Source organism: Oncorhynchus nerka, linkage group LG15 (genome assembly GCF_034236695.1).
Source record: "Oncorhynchus nerka isolate Pitt River linkage group LG15, Oner_Uvic_2.0, whole genome shotgun sequence".
In the NCBI taxonomy this organism is placed as follows: domain Eukaryota; kingdom Metazoa; phylum Chordata; class Actinopteri; order Salmoniformes; family Salmonidae; genus Oncorhynchus; species Oncorhynchus nerka.
The window spans coordinates 62,130,959-62,150,603 of NC_088410.1; the positions used below are offsets into that span (position 1 = coordinate 62,130,959).

Genomic DNA, 19,645 nt, shown 5'->3' on the forward strand with positions numbered 1-19,645 from the left:
TTGGATGCATCTCAATTCACCGCATCCGCGTACGTTGCACTTTCACATCTGCGGTGAATGGTGACATAGCGTCCATGACAAATTGTCCGTGGCGTCTGAACGGTTTGGCCTCCTAACCCCTCCATGGAAATACAGTTAAAATCAGAAGTTTACATACACCTTAGCCAAATACATTTGAACTCAGTTTTTCACAATTCCTGACATTTAATTCTAGTAAAAAAATCCCTGTCTTAGGTCAGTTAGGATCACCACTTTATTGTAAGAATGTGAAATGTCAGAATAACAGTAGAGAGAAAGATTTATTTCAGTTTTTATTTCTTTCATCAGATTCCCAGTGGGTCAAACGTTTACATACACTCAATTAGTATTTGGTAGCATTGCCTTTAAATTATTTAACTTGGGTCAAACGTTTCCACAAGCTTCCCAAAATAAGTTGTGTGAATTTTGGCCCATTCCTCCTGACAGAACTGGTGTAACTTGGTCAGGTTTGTAGGCCTCCTTGCTCGCACACGCTTTATCAGTTCTGCCCACAAATTTTCTATAGGATTGAGGTCAGGGCATTGTGATGGCCACTCCAATACCTTGACTTTGTTGTCCTTAAGCTATTTTGCCACAACTTTGGAAGTATCCTTGGGTTCATTGTCCATTTGGAAGACCCATTTGCGACCAAGCTTTAATTTCCTGACTGATGTCTTGAGATGTTGCTTCAATATATCCACATAATATTCCCCCTCATGATGCCATCCATTTTGTGAAGTGCACCAGTCCCTCCTGCAGCAAAGCACCCCCACAACATGATGCTGCCATCCCCGTGCTTCACGGTTGGGATGGTGTTCTTCGGCTTGTAAGCCTCCCCCTTTTTCCTCCAAACATAACAATGGTCATTATGGCCAAACAGTTCTATTTTTGTTTCATCAGACCAGAGGACAATTCTCCAAAAAGTATGATCTTTGTCTCCATGTGCAGTTGCAAACCGTAGTCTGGCTTTTTTTATGGCGGTTTTGGAGCAGTGGCTTCTTCCTTGCTGAGCGGCCTTTCATGTTATGTCGATATGGGACTCGTTTTACTGTGGATATAGATACTTTTGTACCCGTTTCCTCCAGCATCTTCACAAGGTCCTTTGCTGTTGTTCTGGGATTGAGTTGCACTTTTCGTACCAAAGTCCATTCATCTCTAGGAGACAGAACGCATCTCCTTCCTGAGCGGTATGACTGCGTGTTCCCATGGTGTTTATACTTGCCTACTATTGTTTGTACAGATGAAAGTGGTACCTTCAGGCGTTTGGAAATTGCTCCCAAGAATGAACCAGACTTGTGGAGGTCTACAATTTTTCTTCTGAGGTCTTGGCTGATTTCTTTTGATTTTCCCATGGTGTCAAGCAAAGAGGCACTGCGTTTGAAGGTAGGCATTGAAATACATCCACAGGTACACCTCCAATTTACTCAAATGATGTCAATTAGCCTATCAGAAGCTTCTAAAGCCATTACATAATTTTGGGGAATTTTCCAAGCTGTTTAAAGGCACAGTCAACTTAGTGTATGTAAACTTCTGACCCACTGGAATTGTGATACAGTGAATTCTAAGTGAAATAATCTGTCTGTAAACAATTTTTGGAAAAGTTACTTGTGTCATGCACAAAGTAGATGTCCTAACCAACCTGCCAAAACTATAGTTTGTTAACAAGAAATTTGTGGAGTGGTTGAAAAACGAGTTTTAATGACAACCTAAGTGTATGTAAACTTCCGACTTCAACTGTATGAGACTGTCACGAACACGACGATGTTCTCCGTTTAGCTCTATGACCCCACAAGTGTCTTGGGACTCATCTGAAGACGGTACAACTGATCTGCCAAATTCTGTCTGTAGTGTCTGAACAGTTTGGAGAGGTGAGACTCACAGGAACACGTACAGTTTGGAGAGGTGAGACTCACAGGAACACGTACAGTTTGGAGAGGTGAGACTCACAGGAACACGTACAGTTTGGAGAGGTGAGACTCACAGGAACACGTACGGTTTGGAGAGGTGAGACTCACAGGAACACGTACGGTTTGGAGAGGTGAGACTCACAGGAACACGTACGGTTTGGAGAGGTGAGACTCACAGGAACACGTACGGTTTGGAGAGGTGAGACTCACAGGAACACGTACAGTTTGGAGAGGTGAGACTCACAGGAACACGTACAGTTTGGAGAAGTGAGACTCACAGGAACACGTACGGTTTGGAGAGGTGAGACTCACAGGAACACGTACGGTTTAAAGAGGTGAGACTCACAGGAACATGTACAGTTTGGAGAGGTGAGACTCACAGGAACACGTACAGTTTAAAGAGGTGAGACTCACAGGAACATGTACGGTTTGGAGAGGTGAGACTCACAGGAACACGTACAGTTTAAAGAGGTGAGACTCACAGGAGCATGTACAGTTTGGAGAGGTGAGACTCACAGGAACACGTACAGTTTGGAGAGGTGAGACTCACAGGAACACGTACAGTTTGGAGAGGTGAGACTCACAGGAACACGTACAGTTTGGAGAGGTGAGACTCACAGGAACACGTACAGTTTGGAGAGGTAAGACTCACAGGAACAGGTACAGTTTGGAGAGGTGAGACTCACAGGAACACGTACAGTTTGGAGAGGTGAGACTCACAGGAACACGTACAGTTTGGAGAGGTGAGACTCACAGGAACACGTACAGTTTGGAGAGGTGAGACTCACAGGAACACGTACGGTTTAAAGAGGTGAGACTCACAGGAACACGTACAGTTTAAAGAGGTGAGACTCGCAGGAACACGTACAGTTTAGAGGTGAGACTCACAGGAACACGTACAGTTTGGAGAGGTGAGACTCACAGGAACACGTACAGTTTAAAGAGGTGAGACTCACAGGAACACGTACAGTTTGGAGAGGTGAGACTCACAGGAACACGTACGGTTTGGAGAGGTGAGACTCACAGGAACACGTATGGTTTGGAGAGGTGAGACTCACAGGAACACGTACAGTTTGGAGAAGTGAGACTCACAGGAACACGTACGGTTTGGAGAGGTGAGACTCACAGGAACACGTACGGTTTAAAGAGGTGAGACTCACAGGAACATGTACAGTTTGGAGAGGTGAGACTCACAGGAACACGTACAGTTTAAAGAGGTGAGACTCACAGGAACATGTACGGTTTGGAGAGGTGAGACTCACAGGAACACGTACAGTTTAAAGAGGTGAGACTCACAGGAGCATGTACAGTTTGGAGAGGTGAGACTCACAGGAACACGTACAGTTTGGAGAGGTGAGACTCACAGGAACACGTACAGTTTGGAGAGGTGAGACTCACAGGAACACGTACAGTTTGGAGAGGTGAGACTCACAGGAACACGTACAGTTTGGAGAGGTAAGACTCACAGGAACAGGTACAGTTTGGAGAGGTGAGACTCACAGGAACACGTACAGTTTGGAGAGGTGAGACTCACAGGAACACGTACAGTTTGGAGAGGTGAGACTCACAGGAACACGTACAGTTTGGAGAGGTGAGACTCACAGGAACACGTACGGTTTAAAGAGGTGAGACTCACAGGAACACGTACAGTTTAAAGAGGTGAGACTCGCAGGAACACGTACAGTTTAAAGAGGTGAGACTCACAGGAACACGTAGTTTGGAGAGGTGAGACTCACAGGAACACGTACAGTTTAAAGAGGTGAGACTCACAGGAACACGTACAGTTTGGAGAGGTGAGACTCACAGGAACACGTACGGTTTGGAGAGGTGAGACTCACAGGAACACGTATGGTTTGGAGAGGTGAGACTCACAGGAACACGTACAGTTTGGAGAGGTGAGACTCACAGGAACACGTACAGTTTGGAGAGGTGAGACTCACAGGAACACGTACAGTTTGGAGAGGTGAGACTCACAGGAACACGTACAGTTTAAAGAGGTGAGACTCACAGGAACACGTACAGTTTGGAGAGGTGAGACTCGCACGAACACGTACATGTTGGTTGTTTACTCTAGGATGCCCACAGTCCTCACAGGATTCGCCTGAAGGTCCACCAGTACCAGTTGAAAAAAGTTATGAAGGTTTACAGTATATGGAAACTGTTAAGTAACAAAGGGGTTAAATTCATGTAAAAAAAAACATATATATATATATATTTAACAAGTGTTTATCTCAGATATATGACAGGCACTTCAGGACAAACTTTCTTTAGATTCTTTGGAGGTACTATGTGTTGTTCCATGTCGTGAATCTGTTATTAAATGTGTTTGTATGGGCTAATAGCACGAAGGACAATATTTTTTTGATACTTTTGATACTTCAAAGGGTCTTAAAAGTCTAAATCAAATAGCAAAATGATCCTTTGTATGAACTTCCTAAAACAATTTCATATAGCTTAGTTGAACCCCCACCCCCCTTGAAAATGGCTGTCTAGCGATGATCAACAATCAGAGCTTGAATAATGTTTTTAAGAATAATGTGCAAATACTGTACAATCCAGGTGGGCAAAGCTCTTAGCGACTTATGCAGAAAGACTAGCAGCTGTAATCGCTACCAAAGGTGATTCTAAGATGTAACGATTTAGGGGTTTGAAAAAATATGGAGAAATATGGGGGTATTGTGTGTACATGGGTGAGAAAAAAATAGATTTCATCCATTTTGAATTCAGGCCACAAAATGTGGAATAAGTCAAAGGCACTTTAGTTGAAATGAATGGACATTGTGTTGTTCATATGATTTGGCAATATTTTCTTTAAATTCTTTTCAGAATCTGTTGCTTTCCAGAATCGGTCATAATATCCCTTCTCGGTCAGAATCCATCAGAACACACACATGCACGCACACACACGCATGCATGCATGGACACGCACAACACACCCCAAACCCTTCTCGTTTCCTGCTGTCCAGCTGTCCGGCTTATTTCAGCTCACTGCGCTCTCTCTCTTTCTCCCTCCCTCCCTTTCTCCATTTCCCTCTCCCACAGTTCTGCATGCATTTCTGTGGTTCAGTTCTTTTCTGTGGAAGGGTTTTATTATTATTGTAAGAGACCCCTATCCCTGTCTTGGGGAGAGAGTCTGTTTGGGGCCCCTGTGTATGTGTGTGTGTATGTGTGTGCGCTCACTGGGTTGGAACAGGGAGTATTAGGAGGTGTCTTTTGTTGCTCCTGGGGGGCTCCTGTGCTCAGTCCTAATAGGAGTCTTGTGCCTGCCGTTGTCCCAGGGGAGGGGGTCTGAATGACGGGTCTAACTTCACATCCCCCACTTCCCCACCTCTACCCCTGCCTCCCCCACCCTCTTCTCCTCCCCTTTGGGGCAGCCCGAGAGACAAAGAGGGAGTGGGGGTGGGATGGTTGAGGGGGTGCACTGTGGCCTCTGTCTTATTAGAAGGGTCGTGAACGTGTCACAATGATTAATTTGCCGAGGTGTGCGGGGAGACCCTAGAGTCACATTTATCTAACGCCAGGGCTCCCAAATGTGCACTCGCCACAAAATGGCACATTTGCATTTCCCATTAAGAAAAGAAAATACAGATATATATGCAAATGCAATCCCCATCTTGATTTATGCCATTATGCACTATCGTTTTGGACATTCACAATAGATTACCGTTTTCTGAATTTTTTCGCTCTTTTTTTTGGCAGTCTATCTATTGAGCCTGATTGGCACGATGTTCCCTTTTGACTGCACGTGTGGATGCACACACACACACACACACACACACACACACACACACACACACACACACACACACACACACACACACACACACACACACACACACACACACACACACACGTGGGGACTTCAAAACCACCAATGTTGTTTGAATGCAAGTTCAAACCATGATCATTACATTTTTAGGAATCCAAGAAACAGGAAGCACCCTGAATTGAACTTGCTGTCTTAGTGCAACATGGAACAACTATATTGTTTACTAACAGATGTATCATAAACATATCGATTCTCAGTGAATGTACAACCATGGCAACCACAATTATTTGCTTGTCTCTGACACCATCTTATTGGCACTTTTCCCTTATAACCAGTGAATGGTCTGCATGGGTTGATTGGGTGAAGTTATACGGGGTTGCCTCTAAGGATTAGCCTTTTGACAGACAGCAGGGTACACAAACCACCCTGTCTGTCTGTCAGCCCAGATTGCCTTCATACAAATAGGACTGGAGAGGTTGGATGTGGTGTCTCCATCAAATATTCCATCAACTTAATCTACATTCTCTATGTGCCTCCTATCAGACCAAGCAGAAGGCTCCATTGTGAACTGTCTGCATAACGAGGCAATGGGATTGTCTGTTTGAATCTAATGTCAAGCTAGTTTCAATGTCAAGCTGTTTCAATCTAATGTCAAGCTAGTTTTTTGTGTCTGGTTTGGGGACACCATCATTTTAATTTGAGATTTGGAAACGACATAAGCCACTCTCTGAGGTCAGCTCATGCGGCAATGTGTTGATGTGTTGTGCAACATAGCATATGGTGTGAGTAATATAGCCTACACTCTTCTCTCTGTGTGTAAAATGTATTTTGCATCTCCTAAAAATGTGGTCATCACATTCGTTCTTCTCTTGCCACGTCCATGCAGCACCACCTGGTAGTATTACTGCCAACCATTAAAACATAGCATGCTTTGAAATGGCCTTGGAGGTATTTGAATGGACAGATGAAATTGGTGAATAAACCCTTATACTTTATAAGTCTCCCCTTACATTAACACATAGAGTGCCCCGAGCTAGCATTGGAAAACAGGTACCCAGGGAGAGGGCCAGATGTTCAGTAGTCCCACCTGCAGACCTGCTGTGCCTTTGGCAGTTAAAATTCATGTGCTACATATGCTCCCATCACACCGTAGGGAAATAAGCGGCTACAGTAATGAAGCAGAGCAGCACTCTACACCGCCGTAGTGGAAACAGGAGAGAAGAACAAAACAGGCATGTGTCCTATGATGGCGCTGCATTGGATAGCCGCCGTGTTATGGGCTCCTGCCCATATTTTGTACACTGATCCTATGACCGAAAACAGCTTCTGGACATCTTAACAGCGATTACGAACCTCGATTTGGATGAAGATTTCGTCGGAAGCTCTGGATGTTATGCTTACCCTGGACCTGGCCCTGATCACTGGGACTCTAAAGAGGAAGCGGTGGGAAAAGAGAGGGAAGCGAGGTGGCGTCATGATTAGACTACATTGGCGAGCATGTAGACCGCCATTGCTCTGTTTTGTTGGCAAAAGTACAATCACTAGAGAACATACTGGACGAGCTCCGTTCAGGACTATCCTATCAACAGGACCTGATGAACTATAATATACTCTGTTTCTCAGAGTGTGGCTGAACAAGAACATGGATAATATACACCTTACGGGCTTTTCCATGCATCGTCAAGACCAATGGCAGTTTTGGCTAAGCTGAGAGAGGGACGGGTGTCTCTTTGTTAACAGCAGCTGGTGCGCAATCTCTAATGTTAGGGAAGTTTTTGCTCGCCTGACTTAGAATATCTCATGATAAGCTGCAGACCATACTATTTACTAAGAGAGTTTTCGTCTATATTTTTCGTAGCTATATATTTACCACAACAAACTGATGCTGTCACTATGACTGCACTCAACGAGCTGTATAGGGCCATAAGCAAACAAGAAAATGCACTTCCAAAATGCACTTCTGGTTTACCAGCATGTCAACTGTGCAACTAGAGACAACAAAACACTAGATCACCTTTACTCCACACACAGAAACGCATATTCCCTCCTATCCTCCTGATCCCTGCTTACAAGGAAAAACTCAAAAAGGAAGTACCAGTGAAGTGCTCAATATGGAACTGGTCCATTGAAGCGGATGCTAAGGTACATGACTGATTCGCTAACACAGACTGGAATGTCTTCCGGGATTCATCCGATAACACTGAGGAGTTTACCACATCAGTCACTGGCTTCATTAAAAAGAGTATTGACGACGTCGTCCCCACAGTGACCGTAAGTACAGTACATATCCCAACCAAAATCCATGGATTACAGGCAACATCTGCACTGAACTTAATCCTAGACCTGCCGCTTTTAAGGAATCCCACTACGACCTCTGATGAGCCATCCAACAGGCAAGGCGTCAATACAGGACTAAAATAAAATCCTACTATACCAGTTCTAACACTTGTTGGATGTGGTAAGGCTTGCAAACTATCACGGATTACAAAGGGAAACCCAGATGCGACCTGCCAAGTGACGCAAGCCTACCAGACAAGCTAAATGTCTTCTATGTTCGCTTCGAGGCAAGCAACACTGAACTATGCATGAGAGCACCAGCAGTTCAGGCAACTGTGTGATATCATTCTCCGTAGCCAATGTTTGAGTAGGACCTTTTAAACAAGTTAACCGGAGGGCCAAACAGATTAACAGGACGCATACTCAGAGCATGCGCTGACCAGCTGGCGGGTGTCTTCACTGACATTTTCACCCTCTCCCTGACTCATTCTGTAATACCTACATGTTTCAAGCAGACCACCACAGTCCCTGTGCCCTAGGACGACAAAGTAACCTGTCTAAATGACTATCGCCCCGTAGTGCTCACATCTGTAGCCATGAAATGCTTTGAAAGGCTGGTCATGGCTCACATCAACACCATCATCCCAGACACCCTGGACCCCCTCCAATTCGCATACTACACCAACAGATCCACATATGTGAGAATGCTGTTCCTTGACTACAGCTCAGTGTTCAACACCATAGTGCCCTCTAAGCTCATCACTAAGCTCAGGACCCTGAGACTGAACACCTCCCTCTGCAACTGGATCCTGGACTTTCTGACGGGCAGCCCCAGGTGGTGAAGATAGACAACAACACATCCACCACATTAACTCTCAACACGGGGGCCCCTCAGGGGTGCGTGCTTAGTCCTCTCCTGCACTCCCTGTTCACCAACGACTGCGTGGCTGTGCACAACTCCAACATCATCATTAAGTTTCATGATGACACAATGGTGGTATCACTGACGACGATGAGACCACCTATAGAGAGAAGGTCAGTGTCCTGGCAGCGTGGTGCCAGGACAACAACCTCTTCCTCAACGTCAGCATGAGGCTAAGCACATGCAAAATCCTAGTGGAAAACCTTTCCACCAGACACCGGGAGATTAATTCACTTTTCAGCAGGACAATAACCTAAAACACCAAATCTACACTGGAGTGGCTTACCAAGAAGACAGTGAATGTTCCTGAGTGGCCAAGTTATAGTTTTGACTTAAATCTACTTGAAAATCGATGGCATGACCTGAAAATGGTTGTCTAGCAATGATCAGCAACCCATTTTGAAAAGAACAAAGTGCAAATGTTGGACAATCCAAGTGTGGAAAGCTCGACTTACCAAGAAAGACTCACAGCTGTAATCACTGCCAAAGGTGCTCCTACAAAGTATTGACTCAAGTGTGAATACTTACTTATTGAATACTTCTGAAATGAGATATTTCTTTATTATGTTTTATTATTTATTATGTTAAAAAAATCTACAAACATGTTTTCACTCTGCCATTATGGGGAATTGTGTGTAGATGGGTGAGAAAAAAAAACATATTTAATCAATTTTGAATTCAGGCTGTAACACAACAAAATGTAGAATAAGTCAAGGGGTATGAATACCTTCTGAAGGCACTGAACCTTTATTATCTCTTACTCCTGCACATCGACTCGGTACTGGTACCTCGTGTATATAGCCCAGTTATCTTTTCTCATTGTGCATTTATTCCTTTTGTTATTATTTTTATTTCTATATGTTTCTCTCTGCATTGAAGGGAAGGGCCTGTAAGCATTTCACTGTTAGTCTACACCTGTTGTTTACGAAGCATGTGACAAATAATATTTGATTTTAAACACTGCTCACATGTATGAGTCCTTCTTGGTTGTCTTTGTAAGAAAAGCCAGAAGTAGGTGAAGGTTGATATCTCAGTCAACAGTTGAATTATGTTTCTGAGCATAGCCGCGGGAAATAGGGGTGCTGAGGGTGCTGCAGCACCTCCTGAAAAATCTGACTATAAAAATAAAATGATCAATTCACAAAAGTAGAGGGCTTGTCATTGCATTGGGCCTTTACTAGTCCTGTATTAGCAGACTGATACAGCCGTCTGTAGTGCGACAAATCGCAGCAGCCCTACTCCCAAACATCTTCCAGCAGCTATGTTTCTGAGAGGAGGTAGGCAGCAGGGACTCTGATGAGAGAGGGGTTGTCATTGCACAGGTAGGTGGTGCTTGTATGCAAAACCTGAGCTTGTGCATCAGGTTTGGATGAAGAGGTAAGTAGACTGGGGGATTGGGGAGGGATTTTCCGTTATAAAGAAATGGGTACAGGAAATGAAGACACATAAATGTTACTAGACCCCACTGGCAGAAAAATACTTAACTCTATTCATCAGTAATATTTCCTGGCAAAAGGGATCAAGCTATTTCAAGCCGGGGCTTAAAATCTCATTGGTTTTGAGGCGTCTTTACAAGCCTCCCTCATTTAATATGGGTGGAAAGTTCTGCCAAGGTATATGACATAATTAGGCTGCAGGTATGCACATTTCACTGAGTTTCCCTACATTTTTTCCCCATTCAAGCTCAATAAAGGCACAAATTGATTTGACCAATCAATGCTCTCATTGTTTAGCATGATGTAGCTCATATGTTGTGCATGTGTGTTTAATAACTTACTATTATATGGCACTAAATGTAGCATGACCAAGAAAAACCTGCATCTCAGATTACGTAGAAAACTCTACTTTAGGTCTCAGCTTATTGCAGAAGACATATAGAAGAAAGTGAATTGCCAAAGCAACTCAAACCGGTTGTTTCAAGGGAGTCTTTTCTTTCAGCTGTTGGTTAGTTGTTCATTTGGATAAAGGTACAGTGTGGAAAGGTATTGGTCAAGTTTCACCATTCACTATGCATCAGAAAAACAACAACAAATAGTAATCTCAAGTAAACCCGGAGAAAACTGCAGAATCATTCATTCCCGGTTTGGTGATGATGAGCAAACACAACAACAACACAACACGTTAATTGCTGCGACCCAAGCAACCCACCAAAAGGAACATTGACATATTGTTTGTCCACCGTGAGACACTGTATAATTTACACTCACTAATGACTGGCTCTTGTAATACAGGCTGAAGGACCACGTCTGTCTCTCGCTTGGCACTTATTCAATGTTCCTCTGAACTCTTCTAATGGATATGATTCTGTCTTTACCTCATTGAATTCATATTCCTCTATGCATGCCTGCTAAATCAATTACAACATTTGTTCAGTGTAAAAAAAAAAGTATTGTTCTGTGTTCTCTTTTAGTCAGTCGAAGTCTGGTAAACGATTCACCATTGGCTGCTTAAACCCCGCCCAAAACACAACAAGAATTGTGGATGAATAAGTTGAATACCTTTGAAATATAAAATGGTCTCTCTGTGTGAATAGGTGAAAGGACTGTTGTGAAGAAAAACATATTACCATCGCCATAGGTTCGACCTTGACCTTCAAACTCAATTTGGCTATAAGGACTGCAACTCCCCAGCACCCAGAGGATGTAAAAGGCTGACGGTTTTGACCCCTGACCCCATTTCTTAACTAGGCCGAGGTGCCAAAGTGACCTTTTGACCCAGGAAGCCTTGGCAGGTTGCCTGAGCAACCTCAGATTTAGAAATGATTGACAGGTCCCTGCACTTTATGTTAAAATAAGGCAGCAACACACTTCTCAGCAGAGAACAATGAGAGGGAACACAAGCCTTTATTCAGCTGAGTCTCTAGATCATTAACACTCTCGGCTGTCTGCTTCAAGACCAAACTAGGTTGCTGTCAATGTTGAATGTAACTCATTGATAATATTTGGTGCATTGTATGTATATAATTTCTTCCATAAAATGTTGGTCCTGGATTTAGCAAGGGGCCCTTCAATGCATTGTAATAAATGCATCAACCAAATACATGCATTTTTTAAAAATAAGCATGCCTCCTTTAAAAACAGCGTGCTTCTATTTAAAATACTTTACCTGGTATGGTGTCATTTAGATTATCTGGTAATAAATCTTGACAGCATTTTTTTTTTTTTTTTACTTCAGAGACTGCAACAGTAACCATAACTTTTAATTTGGGTGTTACAGAGAATATGTACTCTCCCCAAATGACTATAACATACGGTTTAGCTCTACAGAGCCCATTCAAATCTCCACTAATGTTAGTTAACTGGATCTAGACTAGAAGTGGATCCAAAACGGCAAATCATTTTGATGGTTTAACTGACAGTTCGATCATGAGCTTGCTCAAGGGATCTATTAACCATTTGATGACTAGTCTTGCTTAGCTGTTTTCCTGGCTCTTCAGACACCCATCTAACTCCCCATCCCTCCTCCTGCCTGTGATTTTGGTGGCAGCTGTGTGGAGATTGGTTTTGACCCCTGATCCCCACATTAGACGGGATCTCCATGCTGTGTCAGTTATTTAGTGGTGAAAACCAATGGCTGCTCTTGGATTTGGAGAGCGGCAAGCTCGCATTGGGTGACATAAGTCAGTTGCTCAATTCCAAATCGACCCAAACCCCTTCCCCCCAGGCACGGTGTAGAACTGAAAGGATTGGACCAGTATAAAGCAATATTATAATAGCTCCAGTGCTCCACCATGATATCTGAAATCTTCATTATGAAGTATTTTTTTCAAAGACAATACCTTTTTAACAATCTTAAAGTATGAAAGAAGATATTGACAACATACAACACTAAACTGATATTTGTAAAGCCATGCTCCAGTCCAGTGTCATTGATCTTCAATTATATGCTGACACCTTGTTTGTGAACTTGTATGTACAGTTGAAGTCGGAAGTTTATATACACTTTAGCCAAATACATTTAAACTCAGTTTTTCACAATTCCTGACATTTAATCAAAGTAAAAATTCCCTGTTTTAAGTCAGTTATGATCACCACTTTATTTTAAGAATGTGAAATGTCCGAATAATAGTAGAGAGAACGATTTATTTCAGCTTTTATTTATTTCATCACATTCCCAGTGAGTCAGAAGCTTACATACACTCAATTAGTATTTGGTAGCATTGCTTTTAAATTGTTTAACTTGGGTCAAATGTTTCGGGTAGCCTTCCACAAGCTTCCCACAATAAGTTGGGTGAATTTTGGCCCATTCCTCCTGACAGAGCTGGTATAACTGAGTCAGGTTTGTAGGCCTCCTTGCTCACACACGCTTTTTCAGTTCTGCCCACAAATTTTCTTTAGGATTGAGGTCAGGGCGTTGTGATGGCCACTCCAATACCTTGACTTTGTTGTCCTTAAGCCCTTTTTCCTCAACTTTGGAAGTATGCTTGGGGTCATTGTCCATTTAGAAGACCCATTTGCGACCAAGCTTTAACTTCCTGACTGATGTCTTGAGATGTTGTTTCAATATTTGCACATAATTTCCCCCCTCATGATGCCATCTATTTTGTGAAGTACACCAGTCCCTCCTGCAGCAAAGCACCCCCACAACATGATGCTGCCACCCCCGTGCTTCACGGTTGGGATGGTGTTCTTCGGCTTGTAAGCCTCCTCCTTTTCCTCTAAACATAACAATGGTCATTATGGCCAAACAGTTCTATTTTTGTTTCATCAGACCAGAGGACATTTGTCCAAAAAGTACGATCTTTGTCTCCATGTACAGTTGCAAACTGTAGTCTGGCTTTTTTTATGGCTGTTTTGGAGCAGTGGCTTCTTCCTTGCTGAGCGGCCTTTCAGGTTATGTCGATATAAGACTTGTTTTACTGTGGATATAGATACTTTTGTACCTGTTTCCTCCAGCATCATCACAAGGTCCTTTGCTGTTGTTCTGGGATTGATTTGCACTTTTCACACCAAAGTCCGTTCATCTCTAGGAGACAGAACGCGTCTCCTTCCTGAGCGGTATGAAGGCTGCGTGGTCCCATGGTGTTTATACTTGCGTACTATTGTTTGTACAGATGAACGTGGTATCTTTAGGTGTTTGGAAATTGCTGCCAAGGATGAACTAGACTTGTGGAGGTCTACAAATTTGTTTCTGAGGTCTGATTTCTTTTGATTTTCCCATGGTGTCAAGCAAAGAGGCACTGCGTTTGAAGGTAGGCCTTGAAATACATCCACAGGTACACCTCCAATTGACTCAAATTAGGTCAATTAGCCTATCAGAAGCTTCTAAAGCCATGACATCATTTTGGGGAATTTTCCAAGCTGTTTAAAGGCACAGTCAACTTAGTGTATGTAAACTTCTGACCCACTGTAATTGTGATACAGTGAATTCTAAGTGAAACAATCTGTCTGTAAACAATTGTTGAAAAGATTTCCTGTGTCATGCACAAAGTAGATGTCCTAACCAACTTGCCAAAACTATAGTTTGTTAACAAGAAATTTGTGGAGTGGTTGAAAAATGAGTTTTAATGACTCCAGCCTAAGTGTATGTAAACTTTTGACTTCAACTGCATATCTATGTACAGGTAACTGCCAAAATAAAGGAAACACCAACATAAAGTGTCTTATTAATAGGGAGTTGGGTCACCACAAGCCAGAGCGGCTTCGTAGATGCCGTAGTGTCTGAAACTCTATGGGAGGGATGTGACACCATTCTTCCACGAGAAATTCCATCATTTGGTGTTTTTTTGATGGTGGTGGAAAACACTGTCTCGGGTGATGCTCCATAATCTCCCATAAGTGTTCAATTGGGTTGAGATCTGGTGACAGAGAAGGCCATGGTATATGGTTTACCTAGTTTCCATGCTCATCAAACCATTCAGTGACCACTCGTGCCCTGTGAATGGGGGCATTGCCATCCTATGGGATTGTAGCCATGATAGCCAAAATAATGGCCTGCCCAGCATTTTTATACATTATTTAACCTTTTTAACCTATTTAACTAAGCAAGGTGGAATGTAAATTGCTTAATTAACTCAGGAACCAAACCTGTGTGGAAGCACTTGCTTTCAATATACTTTGTATCCCTCATTTATTCAAGTGTTCCCCTTATTTTGGCAGTTACTTGTATTTACAGATATTAAACCTGTATTCATGTGGAAACCCTCTCTGTCTCTGTCCCACAGCGGAGCCCTTGGTGCAGGTGGATGGCAAGCCTAGCTGCTGCTTCTTCAAGTTCAGCCCCAAGCTCATGTTCACCAAGGTTCTGAAGGCTCAGCTGTGGGTGTACCTACGGCCGCTACAGCAGACCTCCACCATCTACCTGCAGATCCTCAGGCTGAAGCCCGTCACGGAGCAGGGCAGCCGCCACATCCGGATCCGCTCGCTGAAGATCGAGCTCAACTCCCGCGTGGGCCACTGGCAGAGCATCGACTTCAAAAACGTGCTGCAGAACTGGTTCAAGCAGCCACACACCAACTGGGGGATCGACATCAACGCCTTCGATGAGAGCGGCAACGACCTAGCAGTGACCTCGCTAAGACCGGGGGAGGAAGGGCTGGTAAGGACCCTCAGACCTGTCGCAGCCTTACCCACTGACACAATGACACTTTGGCCTTTTATAAATTGGATTTGCTCACCTCCTGCGTCCTCTCTAGCCTCCTTTTGAACAAGGTCAAAGTTAATCGAGGAGGGTCGGCGAGGAGAGTGAACGTGAATGTCAATGCGCTTGCTTGAATTGAGACGGTCCTTCTCCACTCGCGCGTCATTAGACTAATTATGTTTACGGGGTGGATCCCCAGATAAATGTGTAAAGTGTTAAAAACAAATTTAGTTGTGCAAGACATTTTATAGATAAAACAATACGCAGCATATTGTTTTTAAACGTGCATGTTTTTCTCCTCTGACAAAACAAGGGCTGATGTTAAACCTTTATCAAGGGGGTGTGGCAGATTTCAAAACTCTTCCATGGTTGGATACACATGAGTATCATCGATGAAAGGTGGTTATCGAGGAGGGGAGGACACTCTTCCGTTTGCCTACTAATGAATTGACACTCCTCGACTACTCGACCACTTATTGGTTTCCGGGTCTCGGAGGAGAGGATGGTCTTTTGCCCAAATGAGAAACACCCGATGTAAATGAATCTCTCCTCGATCCCTGGCATCCTCTCTTCATGCCTCTTTCTCAAAATGCATTGGAAAAGAAGGTCTAAAGGGAGGGACCTTGGACCTTCTCCTCCAATAAGTTTGAGAAATAGGCAGCGAGATAGGAAGAAGAAGAATCAAGGAAAGATCACTTGAGAGCCATTGGCAGGGCCGGCTCTAGCCTTTTTGGGGGCCCTAAGCGAGATTTGGTTGGGCCCCAGCTAGCCAATCTCAAACCCAAATTACTACATACAGTAAGTCAAGTTTCTTCTCCATTAAGCATCACGAAATGGTAACCCACTAGTAATTTAATTTGGTTCAGCTCTTCACAGCATGGCCCAGGGGTTGACTCTGGCCTCTCAGCCAATGAATCCTTGCACAGCAGCAAGCTCTGTTTTTCTTAAGGAGAAGAAGAAAGACAGAGGCCTGTGTACAAAAATAAAACAAAACACAAAAAGTAAAGAAAGAGGCAAAGTCCCCTCTGAACCTATATTTTTTTGCTTTCCCCCATACCAACAAAAGCCCTAAAGCGCAAGCTGATGTGGGTTGACCCTTCTGGACTCGCTAGCTTATTTATTCTGTGGAAAGCATCACAAAAAACTACTCAAGTCTAAATTGGGATTTCTGTGGAGATATGAGGGCTTTGTAAAATAAACATGCTGGAGTAAAATATTCGCTGCTCTCGCATGCCCAAGGGTCAAGGTTATGGTAACCTGTGGATGACTCCAGAGATCATGGATCAAGCTAAGCGTATAGAATGTTGGCCATTCAATTTATGTTAACAGAGGTCAGCTTTGCATCAACTGATACGACTGACATCCTCCCCTCAGTATTATGTGTCTTTAAAACCCAGGGTTGGGTAAGGCACTTTTTAAATGTAATCCGTTACATTTACTAGTTACATGTCCAAAATCATACTCAGTAACCTAACTTTTAGATTACCCAAACTCAGTAACGTAATCAGATTATGTTCTCTGTGGCCGACGTGAGTAAGACATTTATGATGACATCCCGCGTCTTCAGAGCATGTGCAGACCAGCTGGGTGAAATGTTTACGGACATATTTAATCTCTCCCTATCCTAGTCTGTTGTGCCCTCTTGGTTCAAAATGTCCACCATTGTTCCTGTACCCCAAAAAGCAAAGGTACAGAGCCTTCGGAAAGTATTCAGACCCCTTGACTTTTTCCACATTTTGTTACATTACAGCCTTATTCTAAAATGGATTAAATTAATACAAAAATCCTCCGCAATCTTCACACAATACCACATAATGACAAAGTGAAAAAGGGGTTTTAGAATTGTTTGCAAATTTAAAAACAGAAATACCTTATTTACATAAGCATTCAGCCCCTTTGCAATGAGACTCGAAATTGAGCTTCTCGACTCCAGCGTCGGTCGTTACAGAATGCAGCACCCATCGTACGAAGCATCGGGGAGAGCTGGCGTTCCGGTGGGTGGTGACGTCAGGTCCGGGGGCCGCTATTGATGGAACCGGGGGTGCCTAAGCCAGCTCTTCTGGCTGTCACGCCCTAGCTGGCTTGAGAGGTTCTTGCCCCGGTTGCTCAGGAGGCGTCCATCCCACGTCGGGCCTCAGCTGGATCGTCTGTTTTTTACGCCCAGCCGGCTTGTCAGGCTGCTACGCCTCCGCCGGATCATCGGGCTCCCACACCTCAGCGGGATCAACAGGCTTTCACATCCCAGCCGGATCGTCGGGCTCCTATGCCTCAGCTGGCTCGCCAGACTCCCATGCCTCTGCCGGTTCGTCGGGAGTTTACGCCCAGCCGGTTTGTCCAGCGCCCGTGCCTCGGCAGGCCCGTCAGGCACGCCTAGGTGGGACGCCGGAGATGGGGAAATGACAAATATAGGGGAGGTAATAAACAGGTGATTGAGTCCAGGTGAGTCCAATAATCACTGATGCTCGTGACGTGGGGAAGGCAGGTGTGTGTAATGATGGAAGCCTGGCACCTTCGAGTGCCAAGGAGGGGGAGGCAGGCGTGACACTGACAGAGCTGGAGAAGATCTGCAGAGAAGAATGGGAGAAACTCCCCAAATACAGGTGTGCCAAGCTTGTAACGTCATACCCAAGAAGAATCAATGCTGTAATTGCTGCCAAATGTTCTTCAACATATTACTGAGTAAATGGTCTGAATACTTATGTAAATGTGATATTTCCATTTTTTATTTGTAATACATTTCTAAAAACTGTTTTTGCTTTGTCATTATGGGATGTTGTGTGTAGAATGATGAGGGAACAAAAACGATTTAATACATTTTAGAATAAGGTTGTAATGCAACAAAATGATGTAAAAGTCAACGAGTCTGAATACTTTCTGAAGGCACTGTTTTTATTTTTTATTTAGCCTTTATTTAACTCGGAAAGTCAGTTAAGAACGAATTCTTATTTACAATGACGACTGTAACTGAACTAAATTACTATCTCCCCGTAGCCCTCACTTCTGTCATCATGAAGTGCTTTGAGAGGCTAGTTACATAAAATGTTTTGTCATTTAGCAGACGCTTTTATCCAGAGCGACTTACAGGAGCAATTAGGGTTAAGTGCTTTGCTCAAGGGCACATAGACAGATTTTTCACCTAGTTGGCTCAGGGATTTGTCTACCTGCCCCCATCATATCACCTTCACCTTACCCGCCACCCACTACAATTTGCATACCGCCCCAACAGATTCATGGATGAAAATCGCCATCGCACTGCACACTGCCCTATCCCATCTGGACAAGAGGAATATGTATTTAAGAATGCTGTTCATCGACTACAGCTCAAACTTCAACACCACATTGCCCTTCAAAATCATCACTAAGCTCGGGGCCCTGGGTCTGAACCCCGCACTGTGCAACTGAGTCCTGGACTTCTGGACGGGCCGACCTCAGGTGAGGGTAAGCAACAACATCTCTGCTACGCTGATCCCCAACATGGGGGCCCCACAAGGGTGCATGCTCAGCGCCCTCCTGTACTCCCTGTTCACCCATGACTGCGTGGCCACTCACATCTCCAACTCAATCATCAAGTCTGCAGATGACACAACAGTGGTATGCCTGATTACCAATAATGACGAGACAGCCTACAGGTAGGAGGTGAGGGCCCTGGTGGAGTGGTGCCAGAAAAATAACCTATCCCTCAAAGACAACAAAACCAAGGAGCTGATCATGAACTTCAGGAGACAGCAGAGGGGGAACGCCCCCATCCATATCGACAGAACCAAAGTGGAGAGGGTGAAAAGCTTCAAGTTCCTCTGCATGCACATCACTGACAACCTGAAATGGTCCATCCACACAGATAGTGTGGTGAAGGCGGCGCAACAGTGCCTCTTCAACCTCAGGAGGCTGAAAAAATGTGGCTTAAGACCCTAGTGAACTTCTACAGATGCGCCATTGAGAGCATCCTGTTAGACTGTATAACCGCCTGGCAACAGCGGGGCTCTACAGAGGGTGGTGCGGTCTGCCCAGCGCATCACCGGGGACACACTGCCTGCCCTCCAGGACATATACAGCACACCCAGGGTCACAGGAAGGCCAAGAAGATCATCAAGGACCTCAGCCAACCGAGCCAAGGCCTGTTCATCCCGCTACCATCTAGAGGTCGGAGACAGTACAGGTGCATCAAAGCTGGGA

At 44.1% G+C, this 19,645-nt stretch overlaps 1 protein-coding gene across 2 annotated transcripts in view; it reads left to right on the forward strand.

Annotated features, from left to right (window-relative positions):
• Nucleotides 1-19,645, forward strand: part of LOC115143071 (growth/differentiation factor 11-like) — a 45,975-nt gene that overhangs the window by 24,592 nt on the left and 1,738 nt on the right. For both annotated transcript variants that reach the window (XM_029683088.2, XM_029683089.2), the window contains exon 2: nt 15,057-15,430. In XM_029683088.2, the coding sequence (XP_029538948.1) occupies nt 15,057-15,430 (374 nt within the window). The remainder of the gene's footprint in view (nt 1-15,056; nt 15,431-19,645) is intronic.